Source organism: Peromyscus californicus, unplaced genomic scaffold (assembly GCF_007827085.1).
Source record: "Peromyscus californicus insignis strain IS unplaced genomic scaffold, ASM782708v3 Scaffold_7__1_contigs__length_154581171, whole genome shotgun sequence".
In the NCBI taxonomy this organism is placed as follows: domain Eukaryota; kingdom Metazoa; phylum Chordata; class Mammalia; order Rodentia; family Cricetidae; genus Peromyscus; species Peromyscus californicus.
Genome location: NW_026294595.1, coordinates 19,651,631 through 19,677,962, shown reverse-complemented (window position 1 = coordinate 19,677,962; position 26,332 = coordinate 19,651,631). Strand labels below are relative to the sequence as shown.

The window sequence follows — 26,332 nt, the reverse complement described above, 5'->3', positions numbered from 1 at the left end:
AATTGAAATAGCACCTTTCACAAAGTAATGAAATATAGTTATGAGTATGTCTAAATACATGGATTTTGTAATGTGCTAGTGAATTCATTTCATATTAACACCAGTGGATTGCTTCAAACATTGTGGTTTTAAAATGAGTAACCTCAAGTTTTTCTTAGAAAGACATTTTAGTTTATTTCATGTTTTGATTGCCAAACTATATGCCCAGAAACTTTTCACAATGCAATATCTTCAGTCTATGTCTGTGTGATGATGCTACTCTAAATAAAGGTATTTCTTTCATGACTAATGGTGCAACAGTACAATTAATCTTCAAAATCATCTCTCCATTTTCCAGGATGTCTTACCCAGTTAATAAACAGCTTCAAGATACTTTTGTCTTTTCCTTTTTAATTTATTTCATTTATGTGTGTGAGTATATTTTTGCATATATGTGGGGGTGCCTACAGAGAAGAGAAGGGCATTGGATCCCTTGGAAATAAAGTTGCAGTTTTTGAGCTTTCTGTTCCCTCAACATGAGTTGAGGAGAATCTAAATTCTGGCCTAAATGATTGAGTAGTCAGTGCTCTTACCAATGAGTCATCTCTCCAGCCACATTGTTGATTATAAAAGCTGACACATTCATAATCATTTTTGTCTACATAGCATTTTCATTTGAAGCTAACTTGGGGATTATAAAGTTCAGATGCAATGAGGTAGGGTAATATTGCGGCCTGTAAGCCACTTACTCTAAAACATTTTGAGTATAAAGTATCAAATTACAATTTCATAAGACTTTCTATGGGAGCATGCATGTTCATGAGTGTGTGCATTTGTGTGGAAGTTACTGGTCAAGTTCTGGTGTTATTCCTCATCTCTGCACCTTGTTTTTGAGTTAGAATTTCTCACTAGACTTGAAGTTCACACATCATGCTTCAATGATTGCTCAGCAAACCCTAGGAGTTAACCTGTCTTTGCCTCACCAGTACTGTTAATATAAGCATGTACTTCAGTACCTGGTCTTCTGCATAAGTGTCAGGGACAGAACTCATGTTCTCATGTTTCCAGAGCAAGCTTTGCTCTTTAGTTTTTGTCAACTTAACACTAACTAGAGGAACCTGGGAAAAGAGTCCCTCATGTCTTTGGGGCATTTTCTTGATTAATGACTGATATGGGAGGACCAGGTCCATTGTACATACTGCCCACCCTTGGTCATGAGAAATGTATTCGTGTCCAAATCCACATACAGACACACAAATATATGTATATTTAAAACTAAAACTTAAATTAAAATAATATGAGTAGGGAATTAAGCAAACATTGCTAACAAATATTAAGCCTCATTATTCCCAGGAGTTTCATATATACTATTTCATAAATTCTTATAAAGATTAAAATTTAAGTCAGAAAGAAAATTGCTGTCTATCTGATACCAAAGACCATGTGTTTTCTTTTTGTTTTGTGTTTGTTTGTTTGTTTTTGTTTTTGTTTTCTTTTTCAGACAAGGTTTCTTTGTGTAGCCCTAGCTGTCCTGGAACTCATTCTGTAAACCAGGGTGGCCTTGAACTCAGATGTCTGCCTGCTTCTGCCTCCAAAGTGTTGGGATTAAAGGTGTGTACCATCATGACTGGTTGACTAGTGTGTTTTTAAATATAGTTTATCAGTTAGCTAAAAGCAGTATAATATAGGTCAGATATTTGTATCTTAGAGCTTGTGATGGAGGCAAGTGATAAATTATTGTGCAAAGTATTGTATGTCACTAGAAGGTGAGATAGAATCACTTGTGAAACAATGTAAGATATTCATTCATTTCTTCATTCATTAAACCAATATTTTTGAGACCACATTATATAAATATAAACTTCTTTTTACATTTATATTTATTTATTTGTGTGTGTGTGTATGTGTGTTGTGTGTGTGTATGTGTATGCATGTGTCACAGCAACCATGTGGAGGTCAAAGAACAACTTATTGGTGTTCCCTCCTTCCAATATGTGGCTTCTGGAGGTTGAGCCCCTAGCCTCAGGCTTGGCAACAATTGCCTTTATCCACTGAGATCAACCTTGCTAACCCCAGCAAGTTCTAAGTCCTGAGAAAACACTAGAAGATAGATTTTAAAAATATACATAGGTTGCATGCATGGTTAAAATAAAGGGATTGAAATGATTATCAATTATTCTATTCAAGAATTTTTCTGCTAGACAAGAATTGTACTTCCTGACTGTGTGGCACTATAGTTGCAGAACAGGATTGTTCTAGGTTCAGATCAACAAGTAAACAATACATATGACCTCAAGCTTTTTTCATTCCTCCAAAAAGGATTGATTGAACTCATCAACTCTTTCTTTCTTCTTTCCTTCCTTCCTTCCTTCCTTTCTTTCTTTCTTTCTTTCTTTCTTTTTTAAAGTTTTTTTCATTTTACATACCAATTCCAGTTCCTTCTCCCTCTCCTTCTCCCACCCCCTCTGCTTCCCAACCCATCTCCCATCCACTCCTCAGAGAGGGTAAAGTCTCCCTTGAGGAGTCAACAAAGTTGACTAAGTTGAGGCAGGACCAAGTCCCTCCCTCCTGTGTCAAGGCTGAGCAGGGTATCCCACCCTAGAGAATGTGTTCCAAAAAGCCATTTCATGCACCCAGAAAAAGTCCTGGTCCCACTTCCAGGGGATCCCCAAACAGATCTAGCCACATAAGTCACTCACATTCAGAGGACCTAGTTCGATCCCATGCATGCTCTCCAGCTGACAGGTCAGAGTCCATGAGCTCCCACCAGCTTGTGTCAGCTCTCTCAGAGTCTTTTTCATTATCTGTTTTCTCTCATTACTCCTATGTGATTGAATGGAATGAAAGTTGTCATCAAAGTATGCTTTTAGGAGCTAAAGAGACAGATGCTTAGCAGTTAATAGCACTTATATTGCTTTTAACGTAAGTTCTGTTCCCAGCACCCCTCATGGTGGTTCACAACCTACTATAACTCCAGTTCTAGGGTATCCAGCATTATGTATGTGGTACACACCCCCCCCCACACACATACACACAAACACCCACACAAACACACAGGCATATATATATATATATATATATGTATATATGTATATATATATACATATATATAATGTATAATATACATATAATAAAAACTAAATACTCATGTTCATAAAACAAAATAAAATTTAAATTTAAGCTGGTTTTTATAGAGTTTGTCAGCTTTAAGACAATAACTTAGAAGCCATCTGTCAGTGTAATGTGTCATACTTGGCTAACTTTAGGGTCCCCTAAGTGAAATAGACTTTCTTGTCTTAGGCAGCCATATCTCAAGAGTGGTATACAAATGCTCATGGTCACATAATATTTCCAGTGGATCAGTGAGTTAGGTCCTTGTTGTGTATTCATAGAAAGCAAAGGTTGGGCATTTTACTGTAGGCAGAGCTTTAAATAAGCATGAATAAATCAAGCAGAGTTCTCATATAAGCAAGTGTAATAGGAAGGGACTCTGAGAGAGGGAAATGGGCAAAGGCTGAGGGAATTTCTACTGAAATTGGCTATGTCTCTGTGCATATAAAACAGGGGAACTGATGGAGGGATCACACACTCTGTGCATGTCATCCTGGATGAAACAGGGAGAGGATTATGTACTATTCATATGTTACTTGCTAAATTAAGGGAATGGTGATGCTCTGAAGCTCCCTGTTTGTATCTGACTTCTGGAGTCATCTGTTGACCCATCTGCTAGATGCCTGCCTTGGCTGATTTTGCATGTGCTGCTGGTCATAGAACTTGGCAGGGTCTGCTAGCCACTAATTAAATGATGTACTTTTGGTTTTCATTCTTCCATGACCAGTTTGTAGTTTATCATGGCCTTTTTCCTTTACTGTGTGTAGATGGTTTGACTCTTACCACAATTTTCCAGATGTGGCTTTAGTTTTTCTTTGTTACTTTATGTTTAATTCTTTGTCTAAGGGTAGTCTTGTGTAGTCTCCTTTCTATAACAGGTGGACTATAATCCACCCTTGCTGACAGTTTAGTGTGTTACAATTAGCTGGACCAGGAGAAAGACTATATGAAAGACCATGTTGCCTTGCATGTATTTTTCAGGGCTTCTTTTGAGCCAACCAGCCTGTCTACTGACAGTGGCTCCAGGCCCTGTCTCTCCCTTTATAGGATCAGTTTGGTTGGCACAGATCTAGATTCAAGCCTTTTGTTTCTCAACCCAAGTGTTCCCAACCTGAAGTTTGAAATTTAAATTTCCCTTTAACCCTAATGTTGACTCTTGCTTCTGTTGATAATTTTTTTCTACAATTCTGTGTTCAAATTTGCATACAAAGTAGAGGAGATAAGTCAGTACAATTCTTAAACTTTCTGTATTGATTATTGAGTAAATTGTTAAATCACTTACCTCCCAGGTTGCTATTTGTTTAATGTGGACATTAGACCATACATATCATTCTTTAGCTACTTTCATCATTAAAATAAAGAATCTACAGCAAACTACCTCCTAATCTTGTTATTAATTTTGTCCATATCTCACTGCTTCTTTTTAAAAAACACTATATGTGAACACAGAGTTTTGTGAGTACATGTTTTCTTAGATGCCTACGAAGACTTTTGCAAGATGAACTGCCAATTACTTTGCCTCTGCTGTCACATTTAAACATGACTTACATGTGCTCTTTGTCTCCCTTCTCTCTGAAGTAGTATCTATGTAGTTCTAAAACAAGTATACTTCTGCTTAATTTAATTTGGTAGCTAATCACCAGAGACATGGACATATGAATAATAAGTTTTCTCTTTGCCGTAGTAATTATAAATGTGGTGAATAGTGCAGTTTCTGGCTGTTAATCCAAACTTAGAATTTAATGTTAAATATGATCTACTGAACAGTATACTATTGCATCTTGTATTTCCTGTCATACACAATGTATTTTTTCCTTTTTCTCCATTGAAAGTTCAGTTAAGTATTATCAGTTGCAGCAGTACAATTGTTTTAATATTTATATAGTCAAGCACTAAGCCCCAAACCATATTAGAAAATATAATTGAAAACCTATCTATGAAACCACATAGGTGACTACTGCTAGATATGCCTGTTTCGTCTAATAAGACATAGAATGAGCAATTTGCTATGCATGTGCAAGGCTCCAAAGTATTTTATTTTTTATAAACGATAACCTAGGTGTGGAAGTAAAATGAGTATCCAAATATAACTCTGTCATTTTGCATTTAAGAAGATGACAGGATTTCAACTTCGTTCTTTCTTGGTAAGAAGGCTAAATTGGGTAATAAAAAGTTGTTCATCAAAATGACAGTCTCCTTGTTTACAACCATGTCTCTGATGCTATCCAGAAGTTCTAAGTGTATTATCATAAAATTAGATTTGTAAGCATTGCATCTCTCTAGGGAGTTCTTGAATTAGAAGCTACTTTGCCCTGTGTAATATGTTCTTTTCAGTGTGTCATCTGACAAGAACGAATGGGAAGAATGGTCTTTTGCCTAGTTAATAAGAAGAATTATTTTCTGATCACAGACTTGATGAAGACGTTGAGTTTTCTAGAATAACAAACCAACAATACAGAAATAAGAGAAAGGAGAAAAGAGTCATTTTGTGGCCTGGGCTGACACCCAGAGCCATGGTGTCATCTGGGCCCAAACTGCTGTCAGGGCCATGTCTGAGTTCACGGTCCTGCTGCAGCTGGGGTCTGTGTTGATGTTTGTGGCCCGTGTTACCACAGAGGGCTATAGAAACCATGTGTAATGAAATCACAGGGCTATGCTGGGCCACCTCGCCATTTGCAGGCAGCCCCAGTGGCCTGGACTGACCAACTCAGCTACCATTCAGGCACATTTTCAGAACCTTGGGTTGGCTCACTCTAACATCTACCCCACTATGACCTGCTGGAGTACATGAAGGGACTGGTCCTGTGGAACAACACACACAGGATCCCCATGAATGGGGCAGTTGTAGGATATCTGAGAGGAGTTTTCTTGAGGGTCCAGTGATGATGGTGTAACAGACACCAGAGGCCTTGAACAAGACCAATGACTCACTGCAATGAACATTTGCAAGTGAAGCTGATTGGACAAGAGGGAATACAGTGTGACACATTGTGGCTCCCAATGCCACTAAGAGGAATGAAGAGGTGTTGAAGAGGCAGGAACAATGGAGGAGTGAAGAGGTTTCTGGGTCTTTTTTCTTTTTTTTGTAGGGGAATGCTGCAAGGATCAAGGGTGGTTATGGGAGGACTGGGAAATGAGTGGAATTGGGGTATATGATGTTCAATTCCTAAAGAATCACTAAAGAAATGATGTTTTTAAAAAGACTCGTTTAGTGGAATTGGATCATATGATAGTGCAGGCTGGTAAGATTTTCATGAGGGGATGAGTCCATAGTACAGTTGAAGTCAATAGCCAGCCCACAAGCATTAAGATCACCCATATATGTATTTTTTTTACACCTTGATAAATTAATAATAGCTAACTTGCTCTAAGAAGTTGCTCTAGCTCAGGCAGTCCAGTTAGAGTTCCATGCAGTAGATGGATTATGACCTCAGTGCAGGACCAGTAGCTGTTTGACTGCTGGTTATGACCTCAGTGCAGGAGCAGTAGCTGTTTTACCCAGCGTTATAACTTCAGGACAGGCACTATTATTGCTTTCTCACTATAGATAGATCAGTGTGATGATTTATTTACAATGCAAGTAATGAAATTTCCATCTAGAGAGTTATAGTGACTGCTGTGTGTGAGAAAATACAAAAGTTACAAGTCAGGTAGCAACAGTAAAATTTTAAAAACTAGTAGATTATCCATCTTGATTGTTTATACTGACATAGATTTCAAATAAAATATGATTCTGAAATTCACTCTTACAACATGGTAAGTAGAAAAGAGCAAACAGCTATTCTCCACTACAATAGATTAGGAAAGTGCTCAGGTAGATTAAGCATCAATAAAGTCCAGACAAAATTAAACACTTTGCTAAACATAGCCACAATTAACCTATAAAGTCATTCTGGTGTTCTGAAGCTTCCTGGATAGTGAACTATGAGCACATGAACTTGCTTGGAAGTGTTGGCTTTCTTTTTCATATAACAGAAGGTTTGATTCAGATGAATTTTATGTTTCTTATAGTATCTCTGGTTTATTATTATTTCCTGTACCTTGCAGAAATTTACAGAGACTCCTTACAATGCACATACAGGCAGCACCAAGTATGCTCAATGGGTTCAAAGGAGAGAGAGAGAGAGAGAGAGAGAGAGAGAGAGAGACCACATGAAGTTGAGATTGAAAAATAGTGGAACATAGGGAAAGAACTGAAGAGGAGGAAATGGGGGAAGATAACAATGAAACACATTATATGAAATGTGTTAAATTCTGAATAAAAATGTAAAATATTCAGAGGTTTTGCAAATGTTCTTAGAAGTCTCTGTTCATACTTTATACACTTGTACTTTGCTTTTATGCTTATATAATTTGTGTTTCCCTTTATTCTGTAGGTCACTTTCTTTGTTACAGTATGCTGGCATTCAGTTAAAATAACATATGATTAGTTTGTGAACACATACAACATTATAATCCTTGTGATGAGAGAGGGTCTATCATTTGCATAACAAGGCATTTAAAATAAAATTGAAAATAATCTATCAAAAAGTAGGAAATCAAACTATAAAAATCTTGGATTAATTTTTTTTGTTTTAGGTTTTTTTTTTATTCGTTGTTTTGTGATACTTCATTAAGTAGAGCAGTAGTGGTGGAAACCAATTTGACTTAACTACATGATTAGTTTCTTTCTTATTCTTACATTTTTATAGAACTGGATAATGTAGAAGGCATTGCAGTTGACTGGATTGGAAATAACCTTTACTGGACAAATGATGGTCAAAGAAAAACCATTAGTGTGGCCAGACTGGAAAAGGCTTCTCAGAGCCGGAAAACCCTGCTGGAGGGAGAAATGTCCCACCCCAGAGGAATTGTGGTAGATCCAGTCAATGGGTATGTAAGCCTGCTTTTGATGTTTTCTGATTTATATGTATTAACAATGGCAAGGTTTTTTAGGATTCGTATGAATTAGTAAATTCCCACAGGAATAGACAGATTCAAAGAATTTACTTGATGAGTTCCCCTCCTGGAAAATATATTAGATAAAAACAGCAAAATAAGTTAAACTAAATAAAATGAACAATTATTTGTTTAGAGTATATGTTACTTAAATGTTTTCAAATAAGCACAACATTAGACAACCAGGAATTTTGCAAATAATCATACAATCAGAGGCTCTCCTGGTTAAACTTTTAAGCTAATGAAGTTTTGTGTATTAAGAACTAACACACATTCTGTACTTTTACTCTGAACTAGGTATTTTGTTAAAGTAGTTACTATGTCCCTGTCTGTAAGAGTCACAACAGTCCTTTGAATAGTTGCTGCTCTTATTCTCTTCCTTTGAATAAAGGAATAAAGGATCATGGATCCAATTCCATGCAATTGCTGACAGAGTGTGATTTGAAACCCAGGCAGTCTGTCCACAAAGGTTTCTTACCCACTCCATTCTATTCCTTATTGTACATATACAGTGATTTTAAGCTTATTTGTGGTTTCCACATGGGAACACCACCATATACTTTTGTGCTATTTGGTCAGAATGAAATACTATATGTAATATTTTTATTTTTTTCTTCAGACCTATGGTATGAACACAAAATCATATTTATAAATTATCAAAGAAATGTGAAAATTCCTAACAGAAATTAAACATTAAATGAATAGATTACATAGTTTATATTTCTAATTTCTGTATGAATATGTCCTTCCATGGAAAGAAAATATGATCACAAATGGATGATCTTTTGATTCTGTGCATACATTAAAGAATGAATAGTGTGTGAGGTGTCCATAGTAGTCTGAGATCACTGAAGTGCAGCTTCTAAATAACTTCAAATATAAGCAGGGTACATCTACCTATGGAGTAGATGAATCATATGTGTGTTTTAAACAGAAATAACTATACTTTCATTCTGACATTTTCATGTATGGCTTTCACAATTATTTGTTCTATTCTTAAAATATCCATTTTATGTTGTCTAAATCCACTTGAATAAAACTTTCCTTGGTGAAGATGAAGTGGTAAGAGAGATCAAGACCACAATAGAGCTTTGTGTTTTATTTTCAGTGAAAGGATTGACTTGGAGGTAGCAGGTTCACCCTCATTTTAGAGAGCCTAATCTTACTTATGTCTGAAATCTGGCTTAGAAAGCAGTGGGAGCAGCCATCGATGTCTGTGACACAATTTGTTCAAGCCGTTATTGAAAACGTGTTTGGCAATAAAAAGGAAGCATTAGCCCAGGAAATTTTATTCCAATGTTTGGAACTTAAAGTAAAATATTTTCAGACTGAGGACTTTATGTTTTCTTTTGCTCTCCCATACCACCAGCTTTTAGAAGTACACAGTGTAACTCATCATTTATTGCAGAGAGATTCATCAAAAGAAGCTAGTATCAATAAAATATTACTTCTTTCTTCAGTTAAAAACCAAGAAACTTACACATATCAATAGAAACATGGAGGGTAATAACTGCCCTCCAGGAACTTGTGACTTTGTGTGAATGGGACACACTCACATAGTTACAAGTAACAGATACTGGGCCATCTGTGATAATGCTGCTCTATTCACAACAGCAAGGAAATGGAACCAGCATAGATACCCTCCACAGATGAATGGATAATGAGTATGGAATATATACACAATGCAGTTTGATTTAATTGTAAAAATGAAATTATAAAATTTCAGGAAAATGCACTAAGGCGACTCAGACTCAGAAAGACAATGTTTTCCTGTTGTCTCCTGTGTTCCCTTGGATCATGTTTCTGTGTATATATGCATATAAGTGGAGGTAAGTGTGGGTGTAGGTTAGAAAACCAGAAGAAAGCTCACTGCAGGAAGAAAAGTGGCATTGATGAAAGATAGGCAAAGGGCACATGTGACATGAAAACAGAAGCGTGTGAAGAAGGTATCAAGTCATAGAAGGGGAGAAATCAGTTGGAGAAGAACTCAGGGAGAATAAAAATAACAAATTGTATTTGAAAATGCCACTATGAAACCTAATGCGTATGTTAAGTTTGTTAAATAACAAAAACAAAGAAGAGTAAAAGGCAGAGCAGGGGCAAAGGAAAGAATGATGGAAAGGGAAGGTGTAAACAGGAGGATGTTCTCAGCCTGGCAATGAGTTTGACCTCATTTAGTTAACAGATTAGTTTTAAGGGTTTCAACATAAAAGCCACATTTGCATATTGGAGGCTCCTTTAGATCTCAGCATTTGTAATAATGACAGAGAGGTGGACATGGCAGCAGGAGATACTGAAGGATTACACCCATAGGTGACAAGTGGACAACAGGGTAGAGCTGCAGAATGAACAGAGCTGGGGCAATGTCCCTCATGCAGACAGCTACAGGTGAACCCACTCCTTCCCAGTATGTCACATGGCACCCTGTATATAAACAATAGCTCTCGAGTTTGTACTTCTCAGAACATCATCTGTGTGATGTATATCCACAGCTGAGTACATGATTCCCACAATCAGAATCATACACTGCTCTCTGAAGTTATAGTGTGAGACTACACAGTTTAGCTATTAGGTAGATACTGTGTCAATAAGCCAAATTAAGTCTTCGATGGGAAAATGATTACTATTACTCCCATGGCAACGGTGCTTTGAAGGATTTACATATTTCAGGAATTCACTGATTAACACTACATTTTCATTTGTGAGCATAATTATTCTCAACAAACCCAAACTTGGTGCTTCCAGTAAAGTTATAAATAAGGGATGTCTATCTCCTAATTATTATAATTTTAATTGGAATTAGCAAACATTCAGTATTTAATATTACACAAAGAGTATGTATAACACATATTCTAAAAACATCACTAAGAAATCAAAGGAAGACCTTATCTTTATTCTTGTCTGCAGATAGGTTGGGAACAGACTGCACAGACATTGCATTTTAACAGCCCTTTAAAGTAAAGGTAGAATCTTTTTGTCTGCATTAACTGAAGGCACTGATGAGCAGCCAGATTCTAAATTATTTTATTTATCTTGTTCCCTACTTACTTTATAGGCTATATTGCTGCTTTTGTATATTTAATATTTATCATTTTCTTGATTATAAGGCATTTTAAATGTTTAAGCAGATGTAGATAATTGTAGGGTAAAAGGCCTATGCCCACTTCTGGGTTTGAAAACGTACTAATACTCACCAATTCCTGAGTTCGAAACCCCACCAATCCCTGACCTTGAAAGCCCACCACCAATTCAATTCCTAAGCTTGAAAATCCACCAGTCCCTGACTTCAAAATCCCACCAATCCCTGGGCTTGACTTGAAATTTTACCAATCCCCACCCTAAAAAACTCCACCTTGGAAAATTCCACCCCCTAGAAACCCTGTATAAAGCATGCTTCCTGCTCAGTTCTTTACTGTATCTTGCCCAGGCAGAGGCAGCCACTCTCTTGTGTTTCTCCCAGTAAATACCTTATGTGAGATTTGTTGTTCAGTATGACTGTGTGGTATTCCTTGACTTCTGACTGTCAGGACACTTTTCCCTTCAGAGCTGTAACACCTTCGTTGGGAAAGGAGAGCTGTAATACTTACATTGGTTACCTAACTAGGTTAGGCTCTCCTGGTGCCTGCGCTCCCCCTGGGTGACTGAGCCACACTAGGCCCTTATCCCTCATCTCCAACCCAACCTCAACTGAATCACTTTCAGGCTCACTGACTGCTCAACTTCTTGGCACTGCACTTCCCAGCAGCAACTTGGTAAATCCCCTCCTTCCGTTGGTAAAAATGATTCCCTGAGTCCAAAGAAGTAATTGTTGAGGGTTCAGCACAACTCTGGCACTCTTGGAGGCTGAGGTACCCCCAGCTATGGTCTTCAGGGATATGGTTGGCCCTCTCAACCTGACCCCAACCTCCCACACTTAGAGCTGTAATCCTGCAACTTGCTTAAGCCAAACCAGCCTATTGCATCCCTTCCTGCCCCCCTCTCCTGTCTTCCATTCAGAGCTGCCCATAATCTCAGAGCTCCTCTAGGCCCTTTTGATGTTCTGTTCCTAACCCTTTCCTGGGATGAGGCCTCATTCCTGAGTTCAGTTATTTGGTGCCTATAGGCAATTCTTGGGGACTCATCCAAAGTCCTGGTACAGACTCTGCCCTGTTGAGTGCGGTGACAACCTGTTGAACAACTTGGTCCTCACTGGGTCTCCTGAGTCCTGGAGATGTCTTCAACGACAGGCTGAACTGACTTTTTTTCCTCTCACCCTCTCCTTCTCATCTGTGGGAACAGTGTCTTCCATACTCTTTCATTCCCCATTGGAATGGCTTTTAGAAAACCTCTAGCCTCTTTATCTGGCACCCAAACTGAAGGACCCTAAATTTGCTCACCTTTGCAATCAAATTCTGCCTCAATACTTCTTAGATAATCAAGCTAAATGACATCCTCAATCCCAAATGTATTCAGGACCTTTACAACTATTGCAAGCAATCAGGGAAATGGAAAGAGATTCCCTACATCCAAGCTTTCTCTTACTTCTGCTTCAAGCCTTCTCTCTGTTCTTCCTGTTCCCCTACTCAGCTCCTTCCAGCTGTAAAGACCGAACGATTAGATTCCTCCATTTCTTTGAACCCAACTAAGGAACCTTTCCACTACATCTCAACCCACTGTCCCTTCTCCTTCTCCAGACTCTCCAGTTTTCCTTTCTTCCTCCTCAGCAATAGACAGCCTAAATCTACCTTCCTTTGTGCCTAATTTCAGATCACTGGTGGCCCCTAGTCCTCCAGTTTCTAGTTCCCTTTCCACCATGGGAAACCCTCAACCTCCTCCTACCTGGCCTAAACAGGCCATGGTTCTCCATTCTCAGGACATTGCCAGAGTGTTCACCTTGGTCAGGGTACACATCCCCTTCTTATCAAGCAGAAAAGAGATTAGAATCTTACACTGTTAACTCATCCTTTATTAAAGAACTCCAATATATTCCTCAATCTAACAGCCTTATTGCCCATGATGTTTAGATGATTCTTACCAACAATCTTTTTCCTAAAGAGCTCAGGTGAGTCTGGGACCCAGCTAAGGTGCACATAGATGAAATCCACTAAATGAACATCAGCCACCCAAAGCCTGAGAACTTCCAGGTCCCTGCTTCAAATGTAGAAGGAGGATCACTTGCCCTGAACATGCCAGAGACCGTGTCAACCATCTTGACCATGTCCAAGATGCCATCAGGAGGGACACTGGGGTATTGAGTGCACCCATGTCCCTTGCAACATTGAAAAATCAGGCCCAGATCACCCTCCAGCCAACCTCCTATGTCTGGCCATGGTCTACTTAAGGGGCCCAGGTTCCATTGGCCTGAACATCATTATCTCCAACAGGAAGCCTCAGGTATTCATCACAGTATCAGGACAACACACCTTCCTTCTGGACATTAGGGCCACTTTTTCAGTCCTGATGGAGTTTTGGAGAGCCACCTCTCCTTCTCATTCCTCTATTATCAGAGTAGTGTAGACAAAATTCTAAATGGTCTTATTAAATAAGAAACACAGAGCCAAATACAGAGTTAAAAAGTCAGAGCACAAGCAAAGAGCCAAGACTACTTTTAGCTTACCACTCACTGCCGTCCTTCGAGAGAGAGAGAGAGAGAGAGAGAGAGAGAGAGAGAGAGAGAGAGAGAGAGAGAGAAACCTTCTTCCTGTGTGGATTGTCTTTGTATTGCTTTCCTGTTTGGCCTTCTTATTGGCACTAAGCCCAGCCACATGACTTCCTCATCACTGCCTGTCTATACAGACCTCCTGGTATCTATGGTTGGTACTGGGATTAAAGATTTGGGTCACCACGCTTGGCTGTGTCCTTGATCACACAGAGACTCTGCCTGCCATGTGATTGGATTAAGGGTGTGGGCAACCACCACCTGAATTCTGTTCCTGGCTTGCTAATGACCTCTGATCTCCAGGCAAACTTTATTTATTAACATACAAATAAAATCACATTTCAGCACAATTAAAATATTACCACAGAGTAGGGGATACAGCCTTGCCAGCCTCACCAAAATCCAGCTCTTAGCTATATCTTTAGGGTTATTCCCCTCACCTACTCCTTCCTAGTAGTACCAACCTGTCTCATTCCCTTGCTTGGAACGGACCTGCCAGCCAAAGTGGGAGCCTCTATTTCCTTTGCTCCTCCCATCTGCTTGACCCTAGGTTTACCAGCCATTCTCCTCTTCTTCGAACTACACAATATGACACACCTTTTCCCTTACTGGCCTCTCAGGAAGATTTCTCAGAATAGGACAGCCAAAACCTCTCTACAGAAAAACATAATCCCTCTCTCATCATTCAATTACAAAACTCCACCATATATATCACCATGGCTCAATAAGCACTCTTTCTCCAAAGCTTCAGGGGACTTATGCTTCTCATCTCTGATCTTTTAAGGAAAAAAATCTTCTATGCCCCATGTCTTCTATGGCCCCTTTAACACTCCTATACTTGCAGTTAAAAACTTATTGGAACCTTGGTTCATGATCATTTATCAAATCAATAGTGGTTCCTCTTCACCACATAGTATCCAACCCCTTTACTCTCCTCTCTACCCTCCTGTTGTTGGTTGTTTTTACTCTTTGCTCTTTTGTGGGACTTGCCACACAGCTCCCATATCTATCATACAGGGAGGCTTATTCTTTCTTATAAATGTCCAGCAATAGCCTGGCTTGTTTCTTGCCAGCTTTTCTTAACTTCAAATTATTCCATCTACCTTTTTTTTTTTTTTTTTTTTTTTTTTTTTTTTTTTTTTTTTTTGGTTTTTTCGAGACAGGGTTTCTCTGTGCAGCTTTGTGCCTTTCCTGGAACTCGCTTTGGAGACCAGGCTGGCCTCGAACTCACAGAGATCCACCTGCCTCTGCCTCCCAAGTGCTGGGATTAAAGGCGTGCGCCACCACCGCCCGGCTTTTTTTTTTTTTTTTTTTTTTTTTTTTGGTTTTTCGAGACAGGGTTTCTCTGTGTAGCTTTGCGCCTCTCCTGGGACTCACTTGGTAGCCCAAGCTGGCCTCGAACTCACAGAGATCCGCCTGGCTCTGCCTCCCGAGTGCTGGGATTAAAGGCGTGCGCCACCACCGCCTGGCCTCCATCTACCTTTTACTACTGGGCTTTTGCCTTTCTCTATTTCTGTATATACATTTTTTTTGTTCTTATTCTGTGTCTGGCTGGGTGGCTGGGTGACTAGCCCCTGTGTCACTTCATCTACACCCCTGGAGTCTTTTAAAACTCCTTTTCTCATGCCTTAAACCCTTTTCTCTCTGTTTTTCCTTCTATTTATTCTCTTTGCCTGCTAGCACTGTCTATGCTTTCTCCTGCCTTGCTATTGGCCATTCAGCTCTTTATTAGACCAATAAGGTGTTTTAGAAAGGAAAGGTTTTAACTTTAACATAGTAAAACTACATATAACAAAAACAGTTATCAAGAAAGAATTACATTTACAATATTCATTCCATTTTGTATTTAGCAAATTCAGAGAAAATACTCTATTATCTATCCTATCTTAGTGATTCCAAAGTTTTATAGCTAGTTTACTTTCTCTGAAAACTATAACTCTAACTGTTTAGTCTTCAACTCCATTAAAGACCCAAGGATGTAATATTACCTAACAACAGAGACATCTTGCTGCCTGAACAGTCATCCCAAGTTCTTCTACAAAGTTGGGACATCTGTCTTTGGCCTACGGGCCTGAAGTATCTGGCAGACTTTTCAGTGAAGCAGGAAATTTGAAGGATTGTCCTGCCTTGTATTGGCAAAGTTCATCAGTCACTTTCCTCTGTGTCCTGCAGAATGTTTGGCAGACTATTCTATGAAGCAGGAACCCTGAAGGATTGTCTACTCATGTTTTGGCAAAGTTCACTGGTCAATTTCCTGTGGTCTCTGTATGCCCAGTTTATACAGCATAGTATCAAGCAGCCAAGGCCAAAGCAGTTTCTTGCTCAAATGGCTTATCTTGATACAATGAAAGAAAACTCCTATGGAGATTCTTTGATGCCCATCATGCTTTTATGAAGTAAATTGGTGCTGCCAGGAGCAGATGTATTTCATTTTCATGAAGAGCCCTGAGTTAACAAAACATTTGAAATGCTATATGCTATAGGTCTTTGAAATGTTTGACGACCATCTTTCTATCTAAAACATATTTCTGTATGATCTTGAAAATATCTATAAATTTGATTGTTATAGATGACTACTAACCTATGTTTCTTGATTATCCTAAATAGGATATAATAATAGCTTTTAAAAACTAGAACTTTATCTTGCATTTTTAAATGTACTGCATAGGTACAATACCTTAAAAAGTGTAGGAATATATATATAAACAGTTTATCAAAATTAATTTTAAATTTGTATCAATATACCAAAATCCATGCAAATGCAAAATATCTGAGATTAATAGTTGTCTTTTTATTCTATATTCCCTTAAATATAACAAACACTCATGACCCACCAAATAACCAAAAGCCTCCCACAATCTAACTCTTGGGACTGTGGACATTGTTTTCACTAGACTGCTTTCTATTATATGTGATCGAAGATATCTTTAGGGGTCCCTGAGAAAATTGAGAAAATGGTCAAGTCCTGGGAAGACCAGCTATAACCTTTATTGATACATATCACCTATCAATTTTCAAGAGTTCTCCCTTGACCAAACCTGATCCATATTAACTTGGAAGGAATTGGCAGCCTCTTGTTTCCTGTGGAAACAAAAGGAAAACTACTTCTCCAAAGTAACATACTTTTTTGACTTCTTTTTTAAAGTTAAAGCATTTGTAAGTTATATAGGTTGGTTTAATTTATCAGTCCAGTTCACAATCCCATGTCTGTCAGCGGCTGTTGTTTGCTCATCAACATTCAAAAATTAAAAATCAACACAATACTATATAGGCTCCAGACTCTCTATGTATTTCCCATTGTTATGGGCCTTTTTCTTTTTTATTATTTTACTTCTCTTTAAAGAACTCATTTGAAACTGTTCATTTCTACCTATGACTGTTCATACTCTTTTTACTTTTTCTTAAGAGTAAACACATTGGAAAACACATTGGAACTTGTTTAGAGGTTTTTCCACCTATACCTCTTCTACTGTGTATCTTTTACCCTTATATGGCCATGTGAGCAAACTTTAAACTGCTAAGCTATAGCTGGGTCCTCTTTGGCTCAGCTCTATCGACTGGCTTTGCCTGCTTTTCAATTCTTGAGAACCAAGCCTAAAGCTAGCAGCTCAGTTGGAGGTGCATGACCAGAAACTGCATTCAATGTTCCTAGCAGTAGGAAGCCTGTACCTATACTGCCACAAGCATGTTTTACTAAGATAGCCTTTTCTATTTAGCACTGACCTGCAGGCTGAACAACAGCACCTCTTAAAAAAGTTTTATCTCTTTTCTTTTTTTCCCTTCTTTTCATTTTTTTTTTCAGATTTCTCAGGCCCTATCTGGAAATATAGGGCCCACATTGGTATGCCGTAATGTTGTTGGTTGTTTTTACTCTTTGGGGGCCCACCACTCAGCTCCCAAATAAATCCCACAAGGAGGTTTATTCTTTCTTATAAATGCGCAGCCTTAGTTTGGGGTGTTTCTTGCCAGCTTTTCTTAACCATAAGTTTTCTCTTTATAATTTATTACCTTTGGTCTCTGGGATTTTGCCTTTCTCTATTTCTGTGTATCTGTTCTGGCAGGAGTCATATGACATCTTCAGGAGAAAGTCCTGAGAATAGGTTGAACAAACTCTCCCTGTGGAAAAGCCCTGGAGAGACCTTGACCCATTGGCAAAGCCTATGGACAGTTCATTGCATAATTCTGGGCATGACCCCAGGAGCACATGTGCTACCTGCTCTCCTTGTTTTCACTATGCTGGCTATATGGCTGGCTACCTTTAGGTTCACTTTCTCAGTCATGGTTAAAGTAGCAATTACAAAAGGAAAACTTTCCCCCAATGACTCTCGTCTGAGTGAGCCAGAGGGAATGTTGTTAAATACATACAATGGACCTGATTCAGCCCCTAAAGCCTTCAATGTTTCAAGTGTGACCATGAATTTAGGCTTCTTAAGAACAGGATGTTGCCTTTCCAACATACCCTGTGACTAGCCTGAAAAAGTCACAGTAGTTCATGAAGTTTAATATCAATTACAACTTTGCATAACTGTTCCGAAGAGAATGATTTTAACCACAAGAGTCGAGGAGAAATGCAAATAAATAGATGATATCAAGAGTTAATGGGAACAGTCTAGGAACAGGAAATGAAGCAGAATCATAGAAACCCAAAATGCCTTCATTTCTAATAACTGTGCCAATACCCCAAGAACTTAAGGGAGATGGGCATGAGAACAAGGGAGAAACAGTGCCAACAATTAAGAGTAAGTTTCTAAGTTATGTAGCCTATAGGATAGATGGAAAAACCTGGAAGAGATAGAGTAGTACAGAATGTAGACTAAATTGACCCAGCTTTGGCTGGTGAGTTGATTGTGAGAACTCAGACCCTACCAGATATAATATTAACCAGTAGAGACAAAACTGTCTCTCACCTGCATGATGTTGTAACTGCAAATGCTGCCAACTGGGCACTCTGTTCCACCTGTAGGTGTGCCTAGTTAGAAAACTTCCTTGGTGGCTAGCAACAATGCTTATACTTCTAATGTTAGAGCTATGGATTAAATAGATAATGGTTACCAGTGGGAAAGTAGGTAGAAAGAAACAAAGGAAGAAACTGACAATTATTGTAACCATTTTTAGAAACTTAAGGAAACAAATTTGATTATAGAAATGTTCATGCAAACCATTGAAAGTGTATAAATAAAAATGGCCCAAGCTATCCAGAGCCACTTTTTAAAAAAAAACAGGTGGTCACAGTTTGCATCATTAAAGAAATGTTCCACAGCATGAACAAATGTAACACATCTTAAAATAATATTCTACAACACCCTAGCCTCAGGAACTTTTCATTTTTCTGTCCTAGACTTAAGTATGCCTTCTTTTCTATTCCTCTCAATCGATCTCCAGCCACAAAACATCTTTGCTTGGACTGACCCAGATACTCACCTTTCTATTCAAATTTTACTGTCCTACCTCATGGGTTCTGAGACAGACCCCATCTATTTGGAAAGGCCCTGGTCTCTAACTTACTCTCTTGCCTCTTCTGAAACACAAGTGTATACATTACATAGATGGTCTGCTCCTTTGTAGTTCCTCCCTGAAAATTAGCCAGGCCAACACCTCCACATTATTAAACTTTCTGTCTGGCTGGGGATGTAAGGTCTCACCTTCTATGGTCCAACTTTTCACTCCTCAGGTAACTTATCTGGGAATAACTATCAATCCAACTAAGAAGGCCATTACCCTAAATAGGAAACATCTAATCTAGTTTCTTTCAATACCTACCACCAAGGACAAAATTCTATCCTTCCTAGGGATGACTGACTTCTTAAGCTCTTGGATTCTTTCTTTCTTTCCTCTCACCCATCCCTTATATGAGGTGGCACTTGGCCCCTCATCTGAGCCCCTCCTCATACTCATTGCCAAACCCTTTCACAAGCTTCAACAAGCACTTCTGCAGGCCTTGGCCCTAAATCTTTTGTATTTAACTTCTCACTCTATGTCACAGAGAAGGAGGTATATGCCTTCATGGTCCTGGGTCATCAGCTGTGACCCTCCTTTGTGCCTGTTGAATACCAATAAAAAAATTAGACCATTCTATCCAGGGATGGGCACCTTGCCTGAGTGTGCTGGCCACAGTCATGTTTCTTATATGGAAAACAAAGAAGTTATCTTCAGATCACCTGTTACTGTCTTCTCTTCTAACCACCTGTCCCACCTTTTAACACACAAGGGTCTCCAAACACATTCCCCTTCTTGAGTTCTCTGTCTTCAGATAGCATTGATATTAGACACTATACTTATCTTCTAGCCATGCCCATCTCTTAACATTTCAAAGTCCCTCCCCTGACCAATCCCAGGCTATGCCCTATCTAACTTTTGCACTAAGATTAGAAAAGCTACTGCCTAATTCCACACATATACATGAGGGAACACTACCACAAACCACCTATATTTAGTATAGATGGTAGTTCCTTCCTACACAAAGAAGTCTGAAATGCAGGATATGATATTGTCTAGGAAACTATTGTATTTGAAGCACAAGCCCTTGTAGCCTGAAGCAGGAATGAACAGGAATGAGTTAAAAGCTCTTGTGTGTTTCAAAAACAAAGGGACATTCCTTAAACTTTAATGCTTACTTCAAGTATGCTTTTCACAGTCTCATGTCACATGCAGGTATTTGAAAGGAACATGGAATATTAACAACAAAAGGAAGTTCCATAACCAAATTCAGACTGAATTATGGCCCTACTAGAGGCCTCTCAACTTCCCTGGGCCACAGGAATTATCCACAGCAGATTTCACCAAATAGGCAATTCCATTGTCTCTGAGAAAATTAACCAACTCAATGAGACAGCTAGAGCTGCCACTTCTTTCTAAAAGCTATCACTGTTTCTCCTAAAATTTGCCAAACATCTAATCTCACCTGCAGGCATTGGAGCCCTGCTTTTTCCACTCATTAAGACAGGAGATCCCTCCCTGGGTCAGATTGGCAGCTCAACTTCACCCACATGCCCACTGTTAGATATTTTAAATGTCTTTTGGTCCTAGTAGACACATTTTCAATATGGGTAGAAGCTTTCCCAACCCTAATAAAAGACCTGGTCTCCTTTTGGGGGAAATTGTCCCCCACTTTGGAGTTCCAACCTCCCTTTGATCAGATAATGGCACTAAATTTACTCCTCAAATTTCTCAAGCTTTATCTAAAACTCTCAACATCCTATGGCATTTCCCTCTCCTCTGTTATTCCCAATCCTTAGGCAAGATCGAACTAACCAATGCTCTCTCAAAAATATTTTTATCAAAATCTCCCAAGGGCTTCATATTGATTGAGTTAAACTCCTGCCATTTTTTTTTCTTCTGCAACTAAGAGCCCTCCAAAAGAAATCTCTCCTCACCTCCCCTTCCAAACTCATGTATGGATGGCTGATTCTGCCTCCTGGCCTCATGCCCCAGCTATCATCACTTCCTGATCACCTTCTTACCCTTTTGTTTTGCTATCTCTGTTCTCTCCTTTGGGACTTCACCCATCATTCTTTGTTCCAGCCCCATCTGGACACCCTTTCCTCTTCCATCAATATCTGGGACTTGGTTCTCCTCTCTCCTACCGTTTACAATCCTCCTCCTCTTTCTCCTAAATGGACAGGCCTCTTTGGGATCATTCTTACTACCCCTATCACTGCTAAGCTCAATGGTTTCCTTTGCTGGATTCATCTTTCTCATCTCATGCCTTTTTACACCATCATCTTAAAATAATCTTCCCTTCTCCATTTTGATCCCAAAAGGACCTTGTTCCCTTAGATTTCATAAAATACCAAGATCAACCAGCTTGCCTTCAGTCTCAGAATAATGAGCTCTCACAGATCTGCCAAGACCCAAGCCTGACCATATTGGATCATGAATTTTCTTTCTACCTTGTCCTGCTCACTCCCATCACTGGCAGGGTTTATGTATGGAGATTTGAGGTTCAAGAAACTTATACTTAGCAATTCTTCCAGACCACCCTCAGGATGGGGCTACAGATTGCTCACCAGCTGGTTTTCAAAGAAGATGGTTGTTCATATAACACCTGCATTGACTTCTAAAATACCTGTCCCCTCTGTTTGCTTTTGCTAAGATCAAAATTGTAGTCAGATTATTCTTTGGGCTGCCAGCTCACAAATAAGGACATGGAGACTTATTATTATTTATGAAAGCTCAGCCTTAGTTTAGGCTTGTAGCACTAGTTCTTATAGCTTAAATTAACCCATTTATTTTAATCTACATTCTGTTGCGTGGCTTGTTACCTCATCTCTTCATACTGCTATTGCTGCTTCCTCCAAGTTTGGCTGGTGACTCCACCTTCTTCTTCCCAGAGTTCTTTCTTTCTGCCCTGAAGTCCCACCTCTATCTCCTGCTTAGCTAATGACTATTCAGCTTTTTATTATACCAATCACAGCAATACATTTTCACACATTGTGTGTGTGTGTGTGTGTGTGTGTGTGTATATATATATATATATTTCACAACATAAACTAGAGATTACTGTCTACATTGCCCAGAGAATTATGGAGGCTGCCTTGTTGGTCCTGTAGGAGACGTGATGTATATTCAGGAAAGTGTTCCACCTTTTGTGCACAATAGGGCATTTTCATATCCTAATTAAGGACCCATGGCACCCCAGATAGGAGAGGAAGTCATGGGTAAGCTTTAATATAGCATCATTAACAGCTGTCCATCCAGTATGATAAAAGTACAAGGGGTATTCACCCCATTTTCTCAACTTTTCCCATTTTCAGGTATAGAAAAGGTAGAAGTAGTCCAACACTCCTCAAAGGTCCTTCCATCCCTAACATCACCCTTCCTAAACTATATCAATCCCAGTTTTCTGTCCTCATGGTCATTCCATCTCTTGTTTCTGACCTTAACCTCTGCACATCATCTCACTTCACTGCATATTCAGTCCTCAGAGCCAAATACCACTGCCACCCCTTCTCTCTCTCACATCTGTCTCTGCAGTATCACAGACTGCTTTAACTCCTCAAAAACACACTCTATGGGCACTCTGGCTTTATCAGACTGTAATAACCCCTTTATCCTGAGCCCTTATGTCCAAATGTTCACAATGCCTTTATCCTCTGTGGCACTGAAGTTTACCACTGCCTACCAGTTCGGTGGTCTGGGACTTATGCCTGGGTGCTCCTTTTCCCAAAATTAGGAGTGGTACTCAAGGAGGGACCCTTGCCAATTCTCCTCACAGGGCTTATAGCTGCAAGGCATAACAAACAAGTAGTTCAGATCTTATCCCTTCTTGTGGCTTTGAGAATAACTGCTAGTGTTTTAACTGGAACAGCAGGACTAATCATTTCCCTCACTATCTATTACCAGTTTTCCTCTCAGTTTACCGGGACATCAAATGGATGGCTCAGACAACCCTCATCCTCCAGGGACAAATACACTTACTGGCTTTGTAGTGCTAACAAATTCAGTGAGGGTTACATTTACTGACAGAGGAGATGGATGGACTCAGACTCTTCCTCAGGGAGGAATGCTGCTTTTATGTCAACCAGTTGGATATAGTAAAAGATAGGATCTGACAACTCCAAACATACCTCCAAGAACATAAGGAACAGCACAATACTTCTTACTGTTGATCCATTGACAGTCTAATATGGAATTGGGTATTGCCTTACCTCACTTTATCTTAACCAAAAGATGAAGAACTGATAGATACTGCCTTTCTTCACTCCTCCCCCCATCTCCTCCTCTTAATCCCACTAGTCACACTCTGCCTTATAAACTGCTTGTCTACAGTTCTTCAGCAACATATTTAAAATATTTCTAAACAGACTTTTATTCAGTTGCTTTTACAGGATTATCAAACCCTGGCTATGGAACCAGAATCCTGTGGCTCCCGACTATGCCCTGATTGTGAAAGTCATGTTTACCCCTCAAGGACTTCAATGGTTCCAATTAGCAGGAGGCAGTCTACTGATAATGTTGTCCTCTTTCCAGACTTTTGATTGGTTTTAATAATAAACAAAAAGGGGAGGATGTAGAGCAAAAGGTCAAGCCCACTTCTGGGTTTGAAAACCTAATAAAATCCACCAATCCCTGAGTTTAAAATCTCACCAACCCCTGGGCTTGGTTTGAAATTCCACCAACCCCTACCCAAATATCTCCACTTTGGAAAACTCTGACCCCCAAGAAACCCTATATAAAGCCTGCCCCTGCTCAATTTCTGGTGCTTCTCCCCCTACCAGAGGCAGCCACCCTCTTGTCTCTTCCAATAAATCTCTTGTGAAAGGTTTGTTGTGCAGTGTGACTTTGTGGTATTCCTAGACTCCCAACTTCGAGGGTACCTTTCCCCTTAGACCTATAACACTTTCACTGGGTAAGGCTTTTCCCTCAGTACTATAACACTTACAATAATCTCACACATACAGTCCTCTACCAGACCAACATGTCAAAAAGTGTTTCCAGAAAAATGGATAATCATCATGTTAAGAAACATAAGCTAAATTCAGAAAGATAAATACTACATTATCTCTCATATGTGGAATCTAGATTTAAGCGTGTGTGTGTGTGTGTGTGTGTGTGTGTGTGTGTGTGTGTGTGTATGTGTGTGCCTTGAAAGTAGAAATGAAAAAGAAATATATATATATAATTTGTTTAAAAATAAACTTAGGTACTGGATCAGTTCACAACGATTCTTCATTTGAACAGTGCCCTGACCTGTGTGTCTTAGATAGGGAAAACTCCCTGGGTGGTTAGAGACTGAAGAATAACAGATACAGAAACTCTGGAATCAGGTAGGCTGTGGGCTCTGATGCAGCCATGTCTACAATGACTAGGAACCTCAGTGTTTGTATTATGTACAGCACAGAGGGAGGGCTTATCTAATCCCTGTAGGAGGTCTTTGTGGGTACAAGTCTATGGCTATAAACATGGAGATGAGGAATCTGCAGTTGACTAGTTTTTATACACACTGATCAATTGTCTGTAAATGCTCATAATTGACCAGAGAAGAAAGCTCTGCCAATTTTGAGCCATATGGGAAAAACCTTGCCAATTTCCCATGGGTCCAAGGCCTTAATCCTTTTCAAGTCTGTGCCCTTATCAACAATACACCTTTACTCAGGACTGTTCTGACTTGAGGTTTCATTCAATCCTTACAGAAGAGCAAAACAGTAAACATCCTTATTAAAATTTCAAGTCATCACAAGCCTGTGTTGTGTGTGTGCGCATCATGAACATGCATTCATATGAACACATTTATGTCTGTGAATCAGGATAGAGAACCACAGAGTAAAATGTGTATGTCATGATCAACAAGAAATGCTGAGGGGAAAGATGATTCCAGTTTGAAAAATGTGTAAGTTAATAATAAGAATTAAAGGGCTTTAATTAAATATTATGATGATTTTAGAAAATGCTATTAAAGATGAAATATCATGCATCTTATGCATGCTGATTTATATGAATGAAAGGAAACATTTGTGCCTGATCATAGAATTAGAGAAAATACAGTTTCTCTTTTGTCAGTTCCTAAGTTGTCACAATGATAAAAGCTCCTGTGGAGAACTCAGGATAGAACAAGGCACACTGACCTCTTACTTTCTTACTTTCTTACTTTCACATTAATACTACATCCAGTCTCAACAGGCAATCAAAATAGTTGTCAACTGTTGAGATAATTTTTAAAAAGCTTAATTGATAGGAAATAATGGAGGATAAATTCTCAACTTTCACTTACCAGCCAATTTGAACACTTGGAGGATTCATAGTCAGGATATAAAATTTACCCAAATTACGTCAGAAATTCCTCAGGGTCCCCACAAGGGAGGGAAGCTATCAGGGGGGCATTCTTAAGGCCCCCAACTTAGATAAGTATTGGGTCCTTAGAAAGCTGTGTCTGGGATGCCAAAATGGAACTCCACTTTAATTAATAACACGGGAACTTTCACATGACCCTAGAACAACACATATTGTGTGGTTTAACCTTATTCATGAGGGAATTGGAACGTTAGCTCCAGGCTCGCTCTCCCACTGTTACAGCTTACACAAAAGATTCGTTTTTAAAGGGTGTTTTGTTTGAGATAGAAATTAAAAGCTCAAAATCTCAAGGTCAGTCAACCTGCTGTTATTAAACTTATGTGCAGCTAAATTGTCTTTTGTGGATTTGGGGTAATAATAAGCAGCAATAAAGCATAGATAATTTGCATCAGGAAGACAAATTGGATCTGGCCAAATAAAGCCGGTATGACTGTGACCTTTAGAACAAAGCCAATCCAGTTGCTTATCTAAAAAACCTCTAATTTATATGAATTAAATACAGTCTGGAGTAGATCATTAGCTGTGCTGTGGGTTCTCATGTCAGCTGCCTACCTTCTAATCACTGAGCCAATTATACATTTTGTGGAACAACATTTAAAGGTAATAATGCATAAAAAAATCAGGATGAAAAGAAAATAGATATTTGTTGGTACTTACCACTGTTTTAAATAATGTATTAGATAAGCCTGAGTGGCTGGTGGAAGGTTTTCTGCGATCTCTTGGGAGTAGTAGCTGGTAGTAGAAAGTTTTCTGTGGTGAGGCTAAATGGTCTGTATAGTGGCCTTGGCTTTTCTGGCTTCACAGATGTACTCTGGTTCCAAAAGATAAGTGTTTAGATAGAACATGTCAGAAAGCCATTGACATATGGAAGTTCCA

General features: G+C 39.1%; 1 protein-coding gene across 5 annotated transcripts in view; it reads left to right on the top strand.

Moving 5' to 3' along the window:
- The window catches only part of Lrp1b (LDL receptor related protein 1B), a 1,950,932-nt gene that overhangs the window by 1,088,643 nt on the left and 835,957 nt on the right, over nt 1-26,332 (top strand). For all 5 annotated transcript variants that reach the window (XM_052726598.1, XM_052726596.1, XM_052726595.1 and 2 more), the window contains exon 12: nt 7,782-7,962. In XM_052726598.1, the coding sequence (XP_052582558.1) occupies nt 7,782-7,962 (181 nt within the window). The remainder of the gene's footprint in view (nt 1-7,781; nt 7,963-26,332) is intronic.